At 51.1% G+C, this 22,500-nt stretch overlaps 1 protein-coding gene across 1 annotated transcript in view; it reads left to right on the top strand.

Annotated features, from left to right (window-relative positions):
• kcnq1.2 (potassium voltage-gated channel, KQT-like subfamily, member 1.2) overlaps positions 1-22,500 on the top strand; it is a 142,432-nt gene that overhangs the window by 82,926 nt on the left and 37,006 nt on the right. The window contains exons 15-18 of the mRNA XM_084671715.1: positions 12,895-12,970; positions 14,025-14,119; positions 14,578-14,618; positions 14,971-15,032. Of these exons, the coding sequence (XP_084527841.1) occupies positions 12,895-12,970; positions 14,025-14,119; positions 14,578-14,618; positions 14,971-15,032 (274 nt within the window). The remainder of the gene's footprint in view (positions 1-12,894; positions 12,971-14,024; positions 14,120-14,577; positions 14,619-14,970; positions 15,033-22,500) is intronic.

Below are 22,500 nucleotides of genomic sequence, written 5' to 3'. Positions count from 1 at the left end.
CTCATAACCCTGCCTTCCATCAATCCAGCACTTCTCCTTCTTCTTTTGTTTTATTTTCTTCTTCTTGTTCCCTCTGCTCTGGTCATCTCTGGTCTGCTCTGGTCTGTTCTGGTCTGCTCTGGTTAGATCTGGTCTGCTCTGGTCTGCTCTGGTCAGCTCTAGTTAGGTCTGGTCTGCTCTGGTCTGTTCTGGTCTGCTCTGGTTAGATCTGGTCTGCTCTGGTCTGCTCTGGTCAGCTCTAGTTAGGTCTGGTCTGCTCTAGTCTGTTCTGGTCTGCTCTGGTTAGATCTGGTCAGCTCTGGTCAGCTCTGAACAGCTCTGGTTAGGTCTGGTTAGGTCTAGTTAGGTCTGGTCTGCTCTAGTCTGCTCTGGTCAGCTCTAGTTAGGTCTGGTCTGCTCTAGTCTGTTCTGGTCTGCTCTGGTTAGATCTGGTCAGCTCTGGTCAGCTCTGGTCAGCTCTGGTTAGGTCTGGCTAGGTCTGGTTAGGTCTGGTCAGCTCTGGTCAGCTCTGGTCAGCTCTGGTTAGGTCTGGTCAGCTCTGGTCAGCTCTGGTCAGCTCTGGTTAGGTCTGGTCAGCTCTGGTCAGCTCTGGTCAGCTCTGGTTAGGTCTGGTTAGGTCTGGTCAGCTCTGGTCAGCTCTGGTCAGCTCTGGTTAGGTCTGGTCAGCTCTGGTTAGGTCTGGTCAGCTCTGGTCAGCTCTGGTTAGGTCTGTGTCCCCCTCTCTCAGATCTCAAAGGAAAGGGTCAGATCAGTGAGCCATTGACTGTCTGGATGCAAAAAACCCAGAATGTTATTTTCAACAGGGAGAGAGAGAAGATGTATCACTGCCGCTCTCCAAAACCAGGTCCTGCGTAGGAAATCTACTTTTTTTCAAACTTAAATAGAGCAATCTCAGTCTGCTGTGTTGAGCCCTCACTATGCTTACAGGAAGTGTGAGAGTGTTTGTTTTTGTTTGGATTGGGAATTAGTTTTATCAGAGCGGCTTATGAGTTGGACACAATGTTCTTGTTGTTGGCAGCCGGGCTTGTTTTTGACGTTTGTCCCAAACGTTCTGGCTGTTTAGTTTGTTTTCTCCCCCCAGATTAGATGACGTGTTTCTTCAAGAGGGGACAGAAATATATTTTTTGTCATATGTACATTTTGGTAAAGTGAAGTTCTTATTTTTTCCATTCCTCTCAGGACAGCAGGGTATTAGGGGGATAAAAACAATAGAATACAAGACAATACAAAACACGATAAAAACGTACAATAAAAAACACAATAAAATCGTACAATAAAAAACACGATAAAATCGTACAATAAAAAACAATAAATATACAAAAGTTCAGAGCCTAATCTGGAGATCCAGAGTTGTCTCCATCCAGCATGTTGAAACAACACCCGAGGTTTGTTGACAGAACATTCTCCGGGCATATCGCCTCGTGTGCAACATGAGGTCAGAGGTCAGGACCCAGAGCCGTAATGCCTTCTGACACTCTGCCTTAAATCCCCCTTCACACAGGAACGATCCGAAGGTGGGTCTGCTGACTGGCCGTCTGGCCGGACACAGTATAACATCTCTGATGGTCTTGTCTGATGTGGTGCGATCTCTGCCTGTACGATCACCTGATATTCCACACCAACTTGCTGCTGGCACTGCCTTACGGAGGGAGCCGTGCTCTCATTGGCCAGTCAGCGAGGAATGGAGAACCCCTGGCATGGGTTTTAACCAATAGGGTGTAGAGGATGAGGTCATGTGATGGGGCCCACCTGGGGGCAGATATGGACCAGTGAGGTCAAGGGTCATCTGATAGGTGGGGTCAAAGTTCACACTTAAACAGTAGTTCAAAACACTCACCAGCTTACTTATCTACAAGTCTCCTTATCCCTGTTCTCCTTCTTTACCTCTAATGGTAGACATGGAGCTGGAGGGAAACGTGAACACAGACCTCCCCCTTTCTCCTCCTCCTCTCTCTCTCTCTCTCTCTCTCTCTCTCTCTCTCTCTCTCTCTCTCTCTCTCTCTCTCTCTCTCTCTCTCTCTCTCTCTCTCTCTCTCTCTCTCTCTCTCTCTCTCTCTCTCTCTCTCTCTCTCTCTCTCTCTCTCTATCTATCTCTCAGGCTGCTGGGGCAGGCTCCTGGGGCAGGAAGCCAGGCCCTGAGCTGGCCTGCTCGCTCTTTGTCTCCTGTGTTCACGACTGCGTTTATCTGCATTGTGTCTGTGAGGGCTGTCAGCTGTTATGAATGCATGCCTACGCTCACGCAAGCACGGCTGCACGCGTGCACACACTGCACGGAAAATGACCCAGGATCACAATGATATAGTGTGCAAACACACACACACACACACATACACACATACACACACACACACCCCTTCTCAAAGCCAGACCCAGCCCTGCTGCTATATCACTGGCACCTTGTCTGGTGAAGTGGCGCGACTGCTAGCCTAATTACACAGTGTGTGTGTGTGTATGTGTGTGTAGGTGTGTGTTCACTGTCAACAGCATCCCTCCTCTCTCTTTCTCGCTGTCTCTCTGTGTCTTTCACTCTCTGTCTCTATCCCTTCCCTCTCTCTCTCTCTCTCTCTCTCTCTCTCTCTCTCTCTCTCTCTCTCTCTCTCTCTCTCTCTCTTTCTTTCTATCTATTTTTCTCTCTATCTCTCTCTAAATCTATTTCTATCTCTGTATCTCCTCATTCATGATGTTTGCCTGTTCGCCTTTCTGCCTATCTGTCAGACCTACACACACACTCACAGACACCCAAACACACACTCACTCACTCACACACAGTCTCTCCTGTAAGGGTGACTGACCCGCTGAAGGAATGGCCCCCTGCCTGTCTGTCTGTCTACCTCCCTCCCTCCCTCCCTCCCTCCCTCCCTCCCTCCCTCCCTCCCTCCCTCTCTCTCTCTCTCTCTCTCTCTCTCTCTCTCTCTCTCTCTCTCTCTCTCTCTCTCTCTCTCTCTCTCTCTCTCTCTCTCTCTCTCTCTCTCTCTCTCTCTCTCTCTCTCTCTCTCTCTCTCTCTCTCTCTCTCTCTCTCTCTCTCTCTCCCTCTCCCTCCTCCCTCCTCTCTCTCTCTCTCTCTCTCTCTCTCTCTCTCTCTCTCTCTCTCTCTCCCTCCCTCCTCTCTCTCTCTCTCTCTCTCTCTCTCTCCCCTCCCTCCTCCCCCTCTCTCTCCCTCTCTCTCTCTCTCTGTTTCCTCTGGTCCAGAGGGTCTTGTCACACACACAGTGGAAAGGCATCACTCTGCACAGTAATGGGCGACTCTATTAAAGTCAAATGGAGGGAGTGAGAGCCTGTAAAACCAGCAGCCCGAGGGAGGGGTTCTAGAAAAACAGATACCATCTCTCACACACACGCACGCACACACACACACACACACACACGCTCCAGTCAAGTGTCAGGTGTCTGCCGGTGTGGCGCTGGGGGGAGTGTGTTGGGAAAGCTTGTGTCTGCAGAGCAGTTTTCAATGAGGAAAACACTCGCTCGCCCCCCCCCCTGGGTGCAGGACTGACAGAGGGAGGTGCTGATGGGGAGAGAAGGGACTCATTAAACACCAGGCTTGAATATCATCCAGGCCCCATGGTTACCCACCAGCACTACGACAGAAAGAAAGCATGGTTTTAAAATCCTACTGGACCCTGAAAGAGACCATCCAGAGCTCTGAAGTCTCTCTCTCACTGACTCTACCTCTCTTCACCTCTCTCTTTTCCCTCCCTCCTTCTCTCCTGCTGGGTCTGTAGAGACCCAGCCTGTGACCTTACCTCCAGCTGGCCCTCGCTCCCCAACGAGAAGGTGGCACTAATTTCTCTCTCTCACACACACACACAACACACACCCTCCACACACAGTCACACACATTGTGCCTGCCCTTCTCAGCCCATGCTGGGCTCATGTGCTGGTATTATCATACGTCCATAAAAGAAGCAGGCAGTTTAATCCCAATATGGCCGCCTAACAGGGGGCAGTGGTGACAGGGAGCCTCCGTCCTGAGGTAATCCCAGAAATTGCTTATAAAAACAAGGGTCCAGTGTACGCCTGCTCCTCCATGCAGAGACCCCCTGACTGGCAGCAATAAATAGATTCTTTCTCTGACATGCCTAATCCTGCTAAACAGCACCAAATCCTATTAGTCCATGAATTATAAAGCCTTCCACTGCAGCCTCTCACCCTCCTCCTTCTCTGAGGAAACTCAATACTCTCAATACTTCTCTCTCCGACTCTCTCTCTCTGACTCTTTTTCTCTTTCTCTCTCTCTCATTCTGTCTCTCACTCTGTTTCTCTCTCTTTCTGTATCTCTGTGTGTGTCTCTCTCTATCTTCATCTCTTCCTCTGTCTCTCCTCTCATTTTTCTGTAACTCGTTCCCCCTTCTGTCTCCCCTTGTCTCCTCTTTCTGTGTCTCTTTCTGGCTTTGTCTCTCCCTCCTTTCCACCCGATAGCTACACACACCACACACACTCACACACACACACACCAGAAACACACACCACACACAGTCACACACACACACCAGAAACACACACCACACACACACACAACTTCAGCTCAGCTTCACAGAGCATGACACACACATACACACACATCCCTCCACACACACACAAACTTAAGTACACACACACACTCACGGTATTATTACAGCCTAGAGGAAGGTTTGGCACCTGGGAACAGGTCATTACCCCATAAGCTTCTCCAACTATTCTTTTATTGGTCTCGCTATAAACAACAGCTGTCAGTTAACACTAGTCCTCCAAGGGACAAGGCTACTCCTTGGACACCTGAGGTCGCCAGGAAGTACCCTATCCTACCAGGAAGTACCCTGTCCTACCAGGAAGTACCCTGTTCTACCAGGAAGTACCCTGTCCTACCAGGAAGTACCCTGTCATACCAGGAAGTACCCTGTCATACCAGGAAGTACCCTGTTTTACCAGGAAGTACCCTGTCATACCAGGAAGTACCCTGTCATACCAGGAAGTACCCTGTCAGACCAGGAAGTACCCTGTTCTACCAGGAAGTACCCTGTCATACCAGGAAGTACCCTGGTCCGGGCCTGTTTCTGCCCAGCTTGACCTCAGTGGTGCTGTAGTTTCATACTGTGTTCCAGTACATCATAACAGGAACCCTGAGGTAAATCTAAGGTCTCACACTCCTGTTGCCTGGCGCTTGTTGCCTGGCGTCTGTTGTCTGGCGCCTAGCTCTTCCTGGTTCTGTGTGTCTGGACTGTAACACTCTCCGAGTGCGGTTCTCTGTTCTCTGTTCAAGGAGTGGCAGGTTAGCAGCCCCCCCGTCCCCCCTTCGTTGTCAAGGTAATAACAGGTTTGGGAGAACGTGTTCATTAAATGTGGGCGTGTCCCAGGTCACAATGATACACATCAGTTATTCTAGAGGGGCAATTAGTCTGGTGAGGTTCCCTCCTGTAGTCATCCTGACAGCCAACCACTAATCGCTCGTACCTTTAGAACTGCAACCAGGCGGGATGAATGTGTGTGTGTGTGTACTGTATGAATGTGTGTGTGTGTGTACTGTATGAATGTGTGTGTGTGTGTGTACTGTATGAATGTGTGTGTGTGTGTGTTGAGGCCGTGTCGTCTGAGGGTGTATCTGGACATGCATGTTGGTCTGTGGGCTGCTGGGAAGTCCTTTGTGACGTTGGCGATGTGAAAAGCTCCAGGAACAAAGCCTGGTTTGATTTGAGAGAGAGAGAGAGAGAGAGTGACTTCTGAAGGTCTGCTGCACCATCCTTCTCCAGAGTCTGGCAGATAGATCTGGGTTACACATGTGTCAGCCACCCCCCTTTCTGTCCCCCCCCCTCCCTCCCTCCCTCCACTCCCTACCCCCTCCTTTCCTCCCCCTTTCCCTCCCCCCTCCCCTCCCCTCTCTCGATGGTGACACGCCACCACAACATCAAACATGGCCGCCCTGCTCTTTGTTGTAGTCAGTGGTTACAGCAGGTCTTTCATGTGTTCCAGAACGCCTCTCTGTGTCGTCTCCAGCATGCCCTGATCAAGGGCTGGTTCTGACTGGGCCTGGGGACATGACAGCTGATGTTGTCACACACTCACACGCGCATGCATACACACACACACACGCAACACGCAGACCCAAACACACACACACACACACAAGCAGACACAAACACACACACACGCAGACACAAACACAAACGCACATACACAGAAACACACTCACAGCCAGTAGGCCGACGCAGGGAAGGGAGAGGCATCGTTTGAACAAACAGATGTCGGACTGAAGCCACACACTGTGTCCTCGTGAGATGTTTGGCCCGCCACTTCGAACAACTGAGGTTCATTTGAGGGATTCAGACATCCTTTCCTGCCAGAATGGTAGCCTTGCTACCCTGGTAGTGTGGGGTCATCCTGGCTCCACACCTGCCCTGGAACCCCTCAAACACAGACTGGAAGGCCGGGTCATCTGAGAGCAGGGTGGGAAGGAGGGGCAGACACCTACAGATCAGTCCTCCAATCAGCTCCTCCGCCCGGACCTTCTGTCTGTAACACGGTCCAACTGGTTCCACCCTCTCCTCAGAAACATGGCCCACTCGCACCATGGTAGAGCTCACTGTTCACTGCCGTGGCTGGTCACGGTGCAGTATCTATTCTGGTAGTGGGTCACTTCAAACAGTCAAACTAATGCCGACCCCCCCCCCCCCCCAAAAAAAAAGATAAAGATTTACAGGGTAGAAGGACAATATGGCACCAGTCAGGTTTATGAAGGCTGTGTGATGTGGAGCAGTTTTATCAGAGTAGATAGTGCCGTCTCTGGGTCTTGTCTCCCAGACAGAGAGAGAGAGAGAGAGAGAGAGAGAGAGAGAGAGAGAGAGAGAGAGAGAGAGAGAGAGAGAGAGAGAGAGAGAGAGAGAGAGAGAGAGAGAGAGAGAGAGAGGGGGGAGAGAGAGGAGGGAGAGAGAGAAGGAGAGAGAGGGAGATGTCATCTGCCTTCGATCAGGGCATCTCTCTGATGGACCAGAGACACTCTGGAGCCCCAGCCAGGAGGGACCTTGCTGCCTCGGCCCCGGGATCGCATGCTCCACCTGGGGGCTTGTCAGGGTGTGGGACCCCTCCCTGGAGGTCCTGGGTGAGGCTACCTGAGGAGAGGAGGTAATCCAGGTACTGAGACCCCCCCTCGACCCCCCACCTCAACCCCCCCCTCTCTCTCGGGCCCTCCCCCCCTGGGCCCTGTCACAGAAGAACGCCTAAGAGGAGCCCAGAGCGACCAGTGACATTGAAACGTCTCTCCGGTCACCTCTGAAGTGAACATGCCTGCTGCATGTGTCTGCAGCCCTGCTGCATGTGTCTGAGGCCCTGCCGCATGTGTCTGGGGCTCTGCCGCATGTGTCTGGGGCTCTGCCGCATGTGTCTGGGGCCCTGCCGCATGTGTCTGCGGCCCTGCCGCATGTGTCTGCGGCCCTGCCGCATGTGTCTGGGGCCCTGCCGCATGTGTCTGGGGCCCTGCCGCATGTGTCTAGGGCCCTGCCGCATGTGTCTGGTGCCCTGCTGCATGTGTCTGGCGACTGCTGCATGTGTCTGGGGCCCTGCCGCATGTGTCTGGGGCCCTGCCGCATGTGTCTGGGGCCCTGCCGCATGTGTCTGGTGCCCTTCTGCATGTGTCTGCGGCCCTGCCGCATGTGTCTGGCGACTGCTGCATGTGTCTGGGGCCCTGCCGCATGTGTCTGGGGCCCTGCTGCATGTGTCTGGCGACTGCTACATGTGTCTGCGGCCCTGCTGCATGTGTCTGGGATTCACAGGACAGTTCAACCTGGACTTACAGATCCTAACCCCGTCCTACCGGCTAGGGGATGGCCAACATCCCCATGGTTCTGAGCATGATGTTGAAGTCTGTACGGTGTGACTACAAACTTGGGGAGGTCCTGGTAGCTCACTGGAGAGGGGGCGTCTCTTTCTCTGTCTCTCTCCTTCTCTCCTTTCCTACCCCACCCCCCCCCCTCTCCCTTTACCTCTCCCTCCCCTCTCTCCCTCTCTCGCTGTCTCTCTCCCTCTCTTTCCTGTCTCTCTTCACTAAGAACCGTCCAATAAAGCATGAGAAATGCCCCCAAACATATTTCTGTTTAAAAGCAGAGAACCATGAAGGGATGACAGGAAGGGAAAGGGGGGAGAAAGGGGGGTGCGCGAGTCAGCCGTGGCAAGTGTTTGTGTTTCCCCCTCGTCATCAGAGTGACGCGGCAAACGCACGCTTCCTGCTTCCTGCATGCTGAACGTGGCCTCTACATCTGGGGGAGCTCTGAGAGCGTGTTCAAGAAAGATGTTATTCTTTTATCGTGCTTATCCGGAGAACATGTGTGTGCATTTGTGAGATGAGGGAAGCGGGGGGGTTGGGGTGGGGGGGGGGGGGGGTGGGTGGGTGGAAGGCTGTAACCATACCATGATCAAAACCACACATGTTTTTTGTTTCCTACACATGTTTTCTTTCCCAATTATGTTCAAATCTTCCCAAGCTGCGCGACAACACATCCTCCTCCCACTAGGGGAGGGAGGAGGGAAGAGGGGGGTGAGGGTGGGAGGGAGGGAGGGAGGGAGGGAGGGAGGGAGGGAGGGAGGGAGGGAGGGAGGGAGGGAGGGAGGGAGGGAGGGAGGGAGGGAGGGAGGGAGGGAGGGAGGGAGGGAGGGAGGGAGGGAGGGAGGGAGGGAGGGAGGGAGGGAGGGAGGGAGGGAGGGAGGAGCCAAAAAGAAGGAAAACAGGACAGTTCGTTTTTTGTCCTTTCTTCTCATGATTTGCATTGTTTGTGTGCATTTCCTGGTCCACCCTCCTGTGTTGTGTATAGTCAGCGCACACAGGCGTCACCCGGCCTGCTCTGCCTTTCATCTTCCTGGTTCCTGGTCCCCCGTCAGAACATCCACATCTTTGTTGTCCTGTCCTCTAATTAAGACGTCAGACCGACCGGTTGACTTCAGATAGGAGGAGGTGGGGCCCTCGGGCTGGGACCTAACGACACACAGCAGCCAAAACAAGACCCCGGACACACACACGCACACACACACATACACACACACAAACAAATACACACGTACACACACTTTTATACCTACACACAAATGCACACATGTTTGGACTTAGGGAGTGTGTGGACAGATAAGGCCCCACATCCCCCTGACCCCGGACCCCTCCTTGTGCTAGGCTGAAGGCTCGGCGGTCTCTGTGCTATCTGCGCTGCTTTACGACGTGTGTCGCTGCTCCGGTTCCTCAGGAACACGGAGGAACTCTGGAGAACCCCCTGGTCTCAGTCCTGCTAATCCCTCCTCTCTGGAGGCATGCACGCTCACCTCAGACACACACACACACACTCATACACTCACACACACACACTCATACACTCACATACACACACTCATACACTCACATACACACACTCACCACGCTTGGCACACACCGTCCAGGGGCTTAGTGGGTTCTTTGATGTCAGATAGGGCTCAAGGTCACATGCTCAGAGCTTCATATGATCTGGAACACGCATGAAGGACATGGAGAGATTCTTCCTCGTCTTAGGTCTCGCTCGCTCTGTCTCCCTCTTTCTCTCTTTCTGTCTCTCTCTCTTTCTCTCCCTCTCTCTCTCTCTTTCTGTCTCTCTCTTTCTCTCCCTCTCTCTCTCTCTTTCTGTCTCTCTCTCTTTCTCTCCCTCTCTCTCTCTCTTTCTGTCTCTCTCTTTCTCTCCCTCTCTCTCTCTCTTTCTGTCTCTCTTTCTCTCCCTCTCTCTTTCTGTCTCCCTCTCTCTCCCCCTCTCTCCCTCTCCTTTCCTCCCTACCTCTCTTTTTCACTCTATCTATCTTCAAAGATGAAAAGGGCATCTAAATTCCTCTGATTGCCCCGGCTTTGATCTGTCATCAGAGCTTGTGTCAGAGCAGTCGAGCAGAGACTCTCCCCTATCCGAGGCCAGGCCCTCGCCCACACCCCAGGCCCCACATCCCAGGCCCCACACCCCAGGCCCCACACCCCAGGCCCTCGCCCACACCCCAGGCCCTCGCCCACACCCCAGGCCCCACACCCCAGGCCCCACACCCCAGGCCCCACACCCCAGGCCCCAGGCCCCACACCCCAGGCCCCAGGCCCCACACCCCAGGCCCCACACCCCAGGCCCCAGGCCCCACACCCCAGGCCCCACGCCCCAGGCTCCACGTTCCTCACCTGAGCCGTCAGGGCCCGGCCTTGTTATTTACAGGAACCATGTTTAACTCGTTGAGATGACTAATGGGAATTAGAGTATCCAGCTCCTCCACCCAAAACATTTTGTCTTTCAGTTCTGTTTAGAATAACACGCCCCAAAAACTTTCCCCTGGTTCCTTCAGACAAGTACCTGAGATAGTGCCATCCTAGGGGTGGTTCCTGAGGAAGTGACATCATGAGGGTGGTACCTGAGGTAGTGACATCATGGGGGTGGTTCCTGAGGAAGTGACATCATGAGGGTGGTACCTGAGGTAGTGAGATCATGGGGGTGGTACCTGAGGTAGTGACATCATGGGGGTGGTTCCTGAGGTAGTGACATCATGGGGGTGGTTCCTGAGGAAGTGACATCATGGGGGTGGTTTCTGAGGAAGTGACATCATGGGGGTGGTTCCTGAGGAAGTGACATCATGGGGGTGGTTCCTGAGGAAGTGACATCATGGGGGTGGTACTGGGCGTACAAGGTCATAAACAGTGTTGGGTAACGTTACTTTTTAAAGTAGCTAATTACAGTTAGTAGTTACATTCCTTGTAAAGTAACTCGTTACGTTACTTAGTTACTTGCTGTAGAGAGTAAGGCGTTAAGTTACTTTTGCGTTACATTAAGAAAAGTCTTTTATTTAGACAATCCACCTTGGTCACTCTTATGCCCAGAAGGCACATTTAATGGGTTGACCTCAGCAATAGCACATATTGTACTGAATATTAAGTGTCACTCGCGTATAACATGATCAATCCTCATTATACAGCAAGACGGATCAAGGTAATAATCCACTATAATGAAAAGTAATATTTGCATGAAGTTCTTCAATAAAGAAACTCTTTAATCAATAAATAATGTTATGTAAAATGTTATGTAAAATGTCAGGCAGAAGTCTTGTAGTTAGCTAGCTCTACAAGGGCTAGGTTTGAATCTAGGAGCAAAACGAAGCTAAGCTATAGCTAGGTAGGCCTATATGGTAGCAAAATGGTGTTCACTTATCTACTGAACCAGACTATTTTACTTACTGTAATATAATCCTAAACCGAAACCACTGAACGATACACCAACACATCACACAAGCTTGAGTTCCATACATTATTTAATGTGACATTACGTAGGCCTGTACATGCAAGTCTTAAATAACTAGTTAGCTGGTCGGCTCCATGACGCAGGGTAAATTGGGCTCGTGAGACTGCTCACCAAAAGAACGAAGGGGAACCCACCTGTCTAGCAGATTAAGACATTTTCGTATACCTAGCGACAAGTAGCCTCAACTTTCCTAGACTTTTAGCTACATGAGTGCTCTCGACCAAAAAACTAAATTAAGTAACGCGTTCCTTGTTTGAACAAGGAACTAGTAACGGATTCATTCAATTAAATAAGTAACGCTCTAAGTTACTCGTTACCTGAAAAAAGTAGTCTGACTACTGCTAGCGTTACATTGGTCAGACTGGTCATAAACCAACTTTAAATGTAAAGTTTTATTGCTGCACAAGCAACGTATTAAAGTGCTGAATTAAAAACGATATTCTTCACTGTCTGAGCTTCCCAAACACCCAGTGAAACATTCTGCAACATCTACAGATCTGGAGTTGACTGCAATACAGTATGAAATAACTGCTTGTTGTTCTGTGAATGGAGGACTGGTGACTGTACTGGTCTGAGTGTGATCTGCAGCACACTCACTTCCCTATAGTGGGCTCTCTGTCTCTTTCTCTCTCTCACTGTCTGTCTGTCGGTCTGTCGGTCTGTCTGTCTCTCTCTGTGTCTCTCTGTCGGTGGTCTGCAGTTGCAGTTCTGGTGTTTACGATGTGCAAATGCTTCTTCTTTTCCAACATATTGACACATCATGTCAGTTAAGCCTGTGTGTGTGTGCAGGGAGGGCATCATGTTGGTCGTGCCTCTTGGGGGGGGCGGGCGGCGGTGTGTCCTGAGAAACATCTGTGCTCCTAACCCTCCCTGTGCTCCTAACCCTCCCTGTGCTCCTAACCTTCCCTGTGCTCCTAACCCTCCCTGTGCTCCTAACCCTCCCTGTGCTCCTAACCCTCCCTGTGCTCCTAACCTTCCCTGTGCTCCTAACCTTCCCTGTGCTCCTAACCCTCCCTGTGCTCCTAACCTTCCCTGTGCTCCTAACCTTCCCTGTGCTCCTAACCCTCCCTGTGCTCCTAACCCTCCCTGTGCTCCTAACCCTCCCTGTGCTCCTAACCTTCCCTGTGCTCCTAACCCTCCCTGTGCTCCTAACCTTCCCTGTGCTCCTAACCCTCCCTGTGCTCCTAACCCTCCCTGTGCTCCTAACCTTCCCTGTGCTCCTAACCTTCCCTGTGCTCCTAACCCTCCCTGTGCTCCTAACCCTCCCTGTGCTCCTAACCTTCCCTGTGCTCCTAACCCTCCCTGTGCTCCTAACCTTCCCTGTGCTCCTAACCCTCCCTGTGCTCCTAACCTTCCCTGTGCTCCTAACCCTCCCTGTGCTCCTAACCCTCCCTGTGCTCCTAACCCTCCCTGTGCTGCAAAACAACCCTGTTGATTTACTGTCTGACTGTCATTCCCTGTGAACTTTAGCGAGGAGTTAAAAGTGTAGGCTTGATAAATGTCTATCTGTGTGTGTGTGTGTGTTAGACAGAATGTATGTTTGTGTGTGGGTGCGTTAACACATTGTGGAATGATGAAAACAGTTTTGACCTTTATTGTCTGTCTGTGTGTGTCTGTGTGTGTCTGTGTGTCTCTCTCTCACTCTCTCAGGTTGTCGCACGCCCACAGGTCTGCTGTCAAAGTTCTCCGCAGAATGCAGTACTTTGTGGCCAGGAGAAAATTTCAGGTAGGAGGAAAGGAGAGGAGGAGAGGAGAGGAGGAAAGGAGAGGAGGAAAGGAGGGGATGAAAGGAGGGGAGGAAAGGAGGGGAGGAAAGGAGAGCAGGAAAGGAGGGGAGGAAAGGAGAGGAGGGAAGGAGGGGAGGAAAGGAGGGGAGGAGAGGAGAGGGAAGGAAAAGAGGAGGGGAGGGGAGGAAGGGAGGAGGGGAAGGCTTCTCTTGAGTCTTGTGGTTTTTCTGGAAGGGGATGGTTGGCCCCAAGGCATATATGCAGCTGCAGTGTGTGTGTGTGTGTGTCTGTGTGTGTAAGATAGTGTAATATATTGTGTGGTTGTGTGTGTCTGTGTGTGTACGTGTGGTTGTGTGTGTCTGTGCTTGCGAGTGTGTGTGTGTGTGTGTGTTTCAGAGCACGCCGTTATTTCTGCGTAGGTCGTGCTTTGTGAGCATGCTGTGTCTTTCTGTGAGCATGTGCATGAGTGAGTGTGTGTGTGTGTGTGTGTGTGTGGCTGCAACTTGCACCTGCATGGCTGTTCTGTCTCCATACAGCTGCATCACCAGACAAGCCACACATCCCCCCCCACCCCACCTGCCCCCCCCCCCCCCCCAGGCCTCGCTGCAGCCCTAACAAACATCACAAGCTGCCCTCGCACCAAGCCAGGATTTGAAAAGTCTTCCTTAGGCAACAAACAAATATTTTCAAGTTAGAACACGAACTCACATTCAGTTTCCAGGGTTAGTACTTCCTAGCTTTCTCTTATTTTGCTGTCCTGCCTCCTGCTTCCTGCCTCCTGCCTCCTCCGCTTCGCTCACATCTCTCCTGGGCCCAGAGTCAGGCTGACAGGTGATGAATGATGATGTAACCTTAGCCTTTAGCTCGCCTAGCTACACAAAACCTGCCTGTAGAGAAACACTCCAGAGCAGATCTCTCTCCAGCTGATTCTGGGTCTGGGAACAGAGAATGGAAGAACTCTGGGGGGGCGGGGAATGACTGGATAATGGTGACCATGGCTCTTGTGTGTGTGTGTGTGTGTGTGTGTACGTGTGTGTGTGTGTGGCTCCACAGCAAGCGAGGAAGCCCTATGACGTGCGTGATGTGATAGAACAGTACTCCCAAGGTCATCTCAACATGATGGTCCGGATCAAGGAGCTGCAGAGGAGGTGAGGACAGTCTATATCTATTTCTCCATCTCTCTATCTAGCTCTATCTCTCTCTATCTCTCTCATTCTCCTCTCTATCTCTATCTCTCTCTGTCTCTCTCTCTCTTTTACCTTCTCTATCTCTTTCCTCTCTTTCTCTCTTTATTTCTCCTTCTCTAGCTTTCTCCTCGCTCTCTTTCTCCTTCTCTATCTCTCTCTCCTTTTCTATCTCTCTCATCAATTTCTCCTTCTCTATCTCTCTCTATCTCTCCTTCTCTACCTCTCTCATCTCTTTCTCTCTCTCTCACACACTCTTTTCCCCCTCCCCCTCCTTCAGTGTTGTTCAGCCCCAGAGAGATGTTCTGTAGAGATGTTCTGTAGAGATGTTCTGTAGAGATGTTCTGTAGAGATGTTCTGTAGAGATGTTCTGTAGATATGTTCTGTAGAGATGTTCTCCAGAGTGTGTTCTCGTCCTCCAGGCTGGACCACACGCTGGGTAAACCAGGCATGTTCCTGCCAGGTAGGAACCTCCTCTCTCGTAGCTCACTCTGTTCCACCTTCTCCTGGGTGTCTACAGCACACACACACACACACACACACAGATACCCACCACACATACACATACACGCACGGACCCTCCCCTCCCTCCTATCCTTTCTCCTCCTCTCCTCCCTCCTTTCTGTCCTTCTCCACTGACATCAGATCAGCCAGCGATGTGAACAGAAAGGCCATATCCCCATGTTTGATCTCCATGTGACCTCTGTGCGACCCTGCCCATGAAGCAGGGTGAACGATGTGCTTTGAAACAGCAAGTTCACTTCAATGGAAAATACATGTGTGTGTCTGTGTGTGTGTGTGTTCATCTCTTCTAGAAAAAGGAGTAGAAAAAGAATATCACACAGTTGGAGCCAGACTGATCCGACTGGAGGATAAGGTAAGCTGTGTGTGTGTGTGTGTGTCCGTGCGTGCACATGCGTGTGTGTGTTCCTGTAGATTACGCTACGTCAACTTGAGTGTGAGTTTGCCCGTGGTGAACACACTGTGAGGGAGTGATTACATCAAGGTGTGTGTGTGTGTGTGTGTGTGTGTGTGTGAGTTATCTGATCTCCGTGTGTGTTATAGAAATCTTTCAAACAGTGAGTGTTATGGCTGGGTTCAGCCCATCTGCAGAGCAGTCAAACAAACCTCCCGGAGCTATCACAGTCTATTCACTTCAATCTCCACGAGCCTGAATCCACACCCACCCTGCACACGGCACCTCTGCAAACTCCTCTCTTTCAAAGCGTGTGTTCGTGGGGGGGGGGGGGGGGGGGCGGGGGGGGCGGATGGTTGAAAGGCCAGGAGAGGAGAGCTGAGGAGAGGGGAAGAGAGGAGAGGAGAGGGGGAGAAAGGATGGTTGAAAGGCCAGGAGAGGAGAGGGGAGGAGAGGGGAAGAGAGGAGAGGAGAGCTGAGTAGAGGGGAAGAGAGGAGAGGGGGAGGAAGGATGGTTGAATGGCCAGAAGAGCAGAGCTGAGGAGAGGGGAAGAGAGGAGAGGAGAGGAGAGGGGAAGAGAGGAGAGGAGAGCTGAAGAGAGGGGAGGAGAGGGGGAGGCAGGATTGCAAAGCCAGTAGCCCTCCTGGATCACAGTTGCCCCAACAACAAACATTCTCCTTTTGGCTGTTTGGAAAGATAACGGTCATTTTCACAAAACCCAACAACTGTTGGTGTTTGTTGGTGTTTGTGAACGGGCCTTAACACTCAGGTGTGACTCTGAGAGCAGAGAAGTGACCTGCTGACCTTGGAGAGGGACACATCGTCTCTCACTCCAGCCTCGTCCTGTCACCGAGTCACACGGACAGCCCCGTCGTCACGACAACACACCGCAGCTCTGTCACGAGGGCACGCAGTGTGACAGTTTGTCACCACTAGCATGACGCAGCAGGCCACCAGCCTCACGCAGGGAACAGGAAGTACCCCCTGAGGAAACAGGAAGTGCTGGATGAGCAAACAGAGCCACGCACAGATATTTTCAGACTCTAGTTGTCTTTCCGACAGAGAACAGCGTCCAAAAAAACACACACATACACCCCCCCGCCCCTCCACCCCCCCGACCCTCCACCCCCCCGCCCCTCCACCCCCCCGACCCTCCACCCCCCCACCCTTCGACAAACACTCCCTTTCGTAACTTTGAGATTCCTGAGAATGACTTGCAGAATACTGACGCTCACCCTGTCACGATGCCTGTGTGACAGGCGACTCATGCAGGGGTGCGTTGTCGCGACGACGGGGTTGAAGTCACGATGACAGGATGAGCTTTCAGTCACACTTTGCTTTGCTCTCCCTCCGAGGTCACAAGGGGAACTCCAGCCAGGTATAAACGACTTGAGACCCGCACTGGAGCCTGGCAGTGAAGGTTCTAGACCATTTCACCTGGGGGGGGGGGGCAAGCAGGGGGGGAGGGGGGTAAGCCGGGCTCAGCTGTAGTGTTAAAGGGGCCAGTTAGAGTAAACATGATTGTTGTCATGTAGTTTTCTGCACTGCATTACAGGCATTAACAGGCAAAAGGCCATGTTTATAATTATTCAGACTCTACATTTGAGGGGGGCCACAAGGGGGTCCAAGCTGGTTGTTACAGGGGCACTGGCCCCCCTGCCCCCCTCACCTCTCCACATCATCACAACACACAGTAACAACATCTCTGGTTGCAGGCGTAGCTTTAAGGGTTCATAATGACGTTATTAATGGCTGTTTATTTCCAACATGACAGGTCAGTGTCAACAGTTGTTTAAAAGCAGCAGTCAGACTACAACACAACGCATACATGACTTTACAGTCACATATGTCAACCCTGGTGAAAGAGGATGCAGTTGTGTTTTCTTGGCTGTGGTTTCCTCTGAATAGTTACTCCATGGGAATCTTTGTTCTGGAGAGTCCAGATCTCAAGTCTCTCTGTTCGGACTGAAATGTAATGATGCTACATGGACAACACATCTCTACACACACATATCTCTACACCAGAGTTGGGTAACGTTACTTTTTAAAGTAACTAATCACAGTTACTAGTTACTATTTCTTGTAAAGTAACTAGTTACGTTACTTAGTTACTTGCTGTACAGAGTAAGGCGTTAAGTTACTTTTGCGTTACTTTAAGAAAAGTATTTGATTTCTAAGACAATAGGTCTTTCACCAAATAACCGAAGATACGTAATTGTTGTGGAAGCGGACTTCCTGTCAAGTGTCAACACAGGAAAATGGATCAGAGTCTACAGAACTTTGCTAACGGATTTGCCAAGTATTACATGCTGCTGACGTTACAAGACCTGTGGAGGAAAACTCACCAAACGTCACCAAAAATTTAAAAATCAATAAAGGGTACACATTTTTCCACTAGGAATTTGTCCATAAGTATCAAGGTAAGTGAGAGCGATCAGGCTAACTGTTACTGAACCGTTAACTAGAATGACAAATCATTAGCATCATCCACTTAGACAAAATGTATGTATAGTATAGACGATATACTAAAGCCTTACTAAAGCATTATAGTCTGCGGTGAGAAAGATGATTACCATGACGATTGCCTATTTCCGGTCAAAAATACAGAAGTTGTGTGAAAGGTCTATTCACCTTGGTCATTCTTATGCCCAGAAGACATATTTAATGGGTTGACCTCAGCAATAGCACATATTGTACTGAATATTCAGTGTCACTTGCGTATAACATGATCAATCCTCGTTATACAGCAAGACAGATCAAGGTAATAATCCAACATAATGAAAAGCAATATTTGCATGAAGTTCTTGAATCAAGAAACTCTTTAATTAATAAATAATTTAGTAGAGTCTAGTAGTTAGCTAGCTCTACAATTAACCGGGGCTAGGTTTGAATCTAGGAGCAAAACAAAGCTAAACTATAGCTAGGTATATGGTAGCAAAATGGTTCCCTTATGGTTCACTTATACTGAACCAGACTATTTTTACTTACTGTAATATAATACTAAACTGCTGCAACGATACAGCGACGCATCACCCAAGTTTGAGTTCAAATACATTATGTGACATTACGTAGCCCTGTACATGCAAGTCTTAAATAACTATTAAGCTGGTCGGCTCCATGACGCCGGGTAAGTAGGGCTTGTGAGACTGCTCACCAAATGAAAGAAGGGGAACTTGTCTAGCAGATTAAGACATTTTCGTGGTTACCTATCGAAAAGTAACCTCAACTTTCCTAGAACTTTAGCTACATGTTGAGGGCTCGCGACCAAAATACTAAATTGAGTAACGCGTTAGGCCTACTTGTTTGAAAAAGGAACTTGTTACGGATTCATTCAATTAAATAAGTAATGCGTTAGGTTACTCGTTACCTAACGCAAGTAGTATGACACCCAACACTGCTTTACACACACACACACACACACACACTCACACTCACACTCACACTCACACACACACACACACACTCACACACACTCACACACACACACTCACACTCACACACTCACACTCACACTCACACTCACACACTCACACTCACACACACACACACACACACTCACACTCACACACACACACTCACACTCACACTCACACACACACACACACACACACACTCACACACACACACACACACACACTCACACACACACTCACACACACACACTCACACACACACACACACACACACACTCACACACACACTCACACACGCAGATACACTCACACACACACACACACACACACACACTCACACACACACACACACACACACACTCACACACACACACACACACACACACACTCACACACGCAGATACACAAATGTACGCACACCCAGACAAACACACATGCCTACACAAATAAGCATAATGCCTCCACCCGTGATTGAGTTAGGGCTCATTTGTCTTAGCCTACAAGCTGAGATCCCTATCTCCTGATTGGAAATGTAAACAAGCGTTTAGGATTGCCCTTCTCGGTCTCTCCCCTGTACGTCACGGCCAGCCTGCATGACACAGAGCTGGAGTGAAACTGATCGCTGCGTAATTAGCTAACACACTAGCTCAGTACAGAACCACTGAGCAGGCTAACATGAGCCTGCAAGCTACAATGTGGATCCAATCATCCCATCACACACGCACATATACATAGACATACACACACACACACATACATACACACACATAAATACACACATGTACACACAGACACAACCACAAAAATGAAAAGCGCTTGCGTGACTCCTGCGTTACCGTTACCGTTACCATGGCAGTCATCTCCACTGAAACGGAACGGAAACTGAAAACAACAAGAAAACAGGCCGTCCAGCCCAGAACAGGAACTGCTGTTTTCCCCCTCTCTCTCTCTCTCTCTCTCTCTCTCTCTCTCTTGATCTCCCTCCCCCCAACCCACCCTCTGGTATGAAAGCTGTTGTTTTGAGGGTGGGGGGCAGGCACACCTGTTGGGGCGTCAGTGCCCCCCGGCCGGCAGGTGGTTGGACCCGTCGACCCCCACCCCCCCCACCCAGTCTGTTTGGTACATTCCCTCTGGTGGACTCCAGACTTGGCCCTGCTTATTGGTCAGCTGGTTGTCCTCATTCAACAGCCTGCACACTTAGATAACACAAGCCAACCAGACACGCACACATACACACACACACACACACTCACCATGCATACCAATGTACACACACATTCTGAAGATGAGTTGCCGAGGTCACATTCATCATTATCTCTCTCTCTCTCTCTCTCTCTCTCTCTCTCTCTCTCTCTCTCTCTCCCTCCCTCTGTTCATCTCCTTCCGAGACTAGATACATCTCTACTTTTCGTGTTCTGAGGAGTATTCCTGCTAACGTCCCCCACCCTCTGCCCCTCCTACCCCCTCCACCACCCCCCTCCTCCCACCACTTCCTCCCCTCAGACAACAACCCCGTCTCCTGCCAGCCGTGGTCTCACTACCACAGGATCCTCAGGGATCATTCATCTCAGCTCAGCTGAAGGTTTGAAAGTGTTTGAGTGGCACAGTCATGAGTAATGCTGTGTTAATACCCTGGGACCTGTACAGAGGCCCGACAGTGATTTATCCCTCCTGCACAAAGACACACATCCCAGCAAGCGAGGCTCTCTCTGTTCCTTGTCTCAGCCGGGACAAGAGGCTGCCGGCCGTGTTGGAGTCATCCTCGGACATGATCGGGCAGCAAAGATAAATGAGAGGTTGTGACTCCCTGGTGTGTGTCTGTCAGGGGCTGGGGGATGAGGCTGAGGGATGAGGCTGGGGATGAGGCTGAGGGATAGCTGGAGGCTGGGAGAGGCTGAGGACAGCTGTGTGGAGACCTGCTCTGAAACTCCATTGATCAGGAGACAGCACGCAAAACAGCCTTGCAAAACAGCCACACTAAACAGCCACACAGCAACAATGCCACACACCAGTTCCTTCAACCGCAAGTAGTTTTTTTTTACTCTAGGCATAAATCCCAATACCCTGGATCTGCATGTGTTTTCAAACCACCACACTAAACAGCCTTGCTAACCAACTCCTCAGTCACCAGCCCCTCACAGAAGCTACTGAAGCAGCGACTTGCCTTACTAGAGTTAAAACCTTCCCCCGGAGTCCTCCCTATCCCATAATGCACCTAGCAGACATGCCTGGACATGACTGGGTACAGGACGTCATTATGATCCCAAGCCAAGGTATATGGACCATAACTCACACCCTGTGGTATGCCACTGTGCGCTCCATTACTGCAGTATGGCACATATATCCTCTATATTAGCACCGGGCGAACACAGAAGAATGTGTTCCCCCGCCTAAATAACATCTCAATTAGATAAGTACGCTGTAAATTACTCCAAGCCACATAGTGGGAATGTTTCTAGAGTTCTAGAGAGGGCTGTGTTTGTTAAAAGTCCATCTGTAAGGAGTTTAGCCCCCCCGTCCCCCAAACAGGACCAGGGCTGGGGGCTGTTTAGCCCCCCCGCCCCCCAAACAGGACCAGGGCTGGGGGCTGTTTAGCCCCCCCGTCCCCCAAACAGGACCAGGGCTGGGGGCTGTTTAGCCCCCCCGCCCCCCAAACAGGACCAGGGCTGGGGGCTGTTTAGCCCCCCCGCCCCCCAAACAGGACCAGGGCTGGGGGCTGTTTAGCCCCCCCGTCCCCCAAACAGGACCAGGGCTGGGGGCTGTTTAGCCCCCCCGCCCCCCAAACAGGACCAGGGCTGGGGGCTGTTTAGCCCCCCCGCCCCCCAAACAGGACCAGGGCTGGGGGCTGTTTAGCCCCCCCGTCCCCCAAACAGGACCAGGGCTGGGGGCTGTTTAGCCCCCCCGTCCCCCAAACAGGACCAGGGCTGGGGGCTGTTTAGCCCCCCCGTCCCCCAAACAGGACCAGGGCTGGGGGCTGTTTAGCCCCCCCGCCCCCCAAACAGGACCAGGGCTGGTGGCTCACACACACATTCCGTACATCTTCACACACACGCAGGCAGGAACGAACACTCTTAACGGACAAACAAACATCCATATATACATTCATGCTAATGCACAGCACATTTACACACACACTTACAGAACGTACACACACTCTCAGAGTGACTGTCGTCCTTCCGGCCAGTCAGACCACAGGGACAACCACAGCGCTCCACCACTAAACATGGCAAGCCTCATTATCTCCTTATCACTCAGGGAACAGGATGGATGTTTGTGTGTGTGTATGGTATGTGTGTGACAGAGTCACAGTTAGAGACCCCAGGAAAACTTCAGATGTGGGGTTTTCAGCCCAGGGGCAGTTAGATGTTCCTCAGAGTGTTCTTGAAGAGTTGTATACAGATGACTGATTCCTTTCTTCTGAAGAGAAGACCTCCTTCAGCAGGACCGACAACCTGAGGGTGTGGTTACAGTTCAGCTGGCTGTCATCCTTTTCTCTCCTCTCTTCGTCTTCCTCTTTCCTCTCCTCTCTTCTCTCTCCTCTCTCCACTCCTCTTTCCTCTCCTCCTAAACCACTTCACCCTCCCTCCTCTTCTTCTCCCATCGCCTCTTCTCTCCTCCTTTCTCCTCTCCAAGGCTGGCTGCAAGGCTGACCTGAGAGCACCATGACTAGAGAGAGAGAGAGAGTGTGTGTGTGTGTGTGTGTGTGTGTGTGTGTGTGTGTGTGTGTGCACGTTGTGATATATGCGTGTGTTTGACGGCAGGGCTGGGAGCAGGGAGCCAGACTGACCAGTGTGGACTAAACAAAGAGAGGAAACTTGGCAGAGGATGCTGAGGCGCACACACACGTTCAAAAACACACTCACACGCACACGCACATGTACACACACACATACAAACACACACACGTTTTCCCACGTAGCTCCTCAGCCAGGTGTAGCCCTCAGCAGTGAGACATGTCCAGACTTGTCTCAGCCAGGCTGCACGTTCTGAAACAGCGAGGGAGCTGCAGGTCTGC

The sequence above is a fragment of the Hypomesus nipponensis genome, chromosome 14, assembly GCF_054491055.1.
Source record: "Hypomesus nipponensis isolate SF chromosome 14, ASM5449105v1, whole genome shotgun sequence".
Taxonomy (NCBI): Eukaryota; Metazoa; Chordata; class Actinopteri; order Osmeriformes; family Osmeridae; genus Hypomesus; species Hypomesus nipponensis.
Note: the sequence above shows the minus strand (reverse complement) of the source record. Positions and strands in the feature narration are given on the sequence as shown.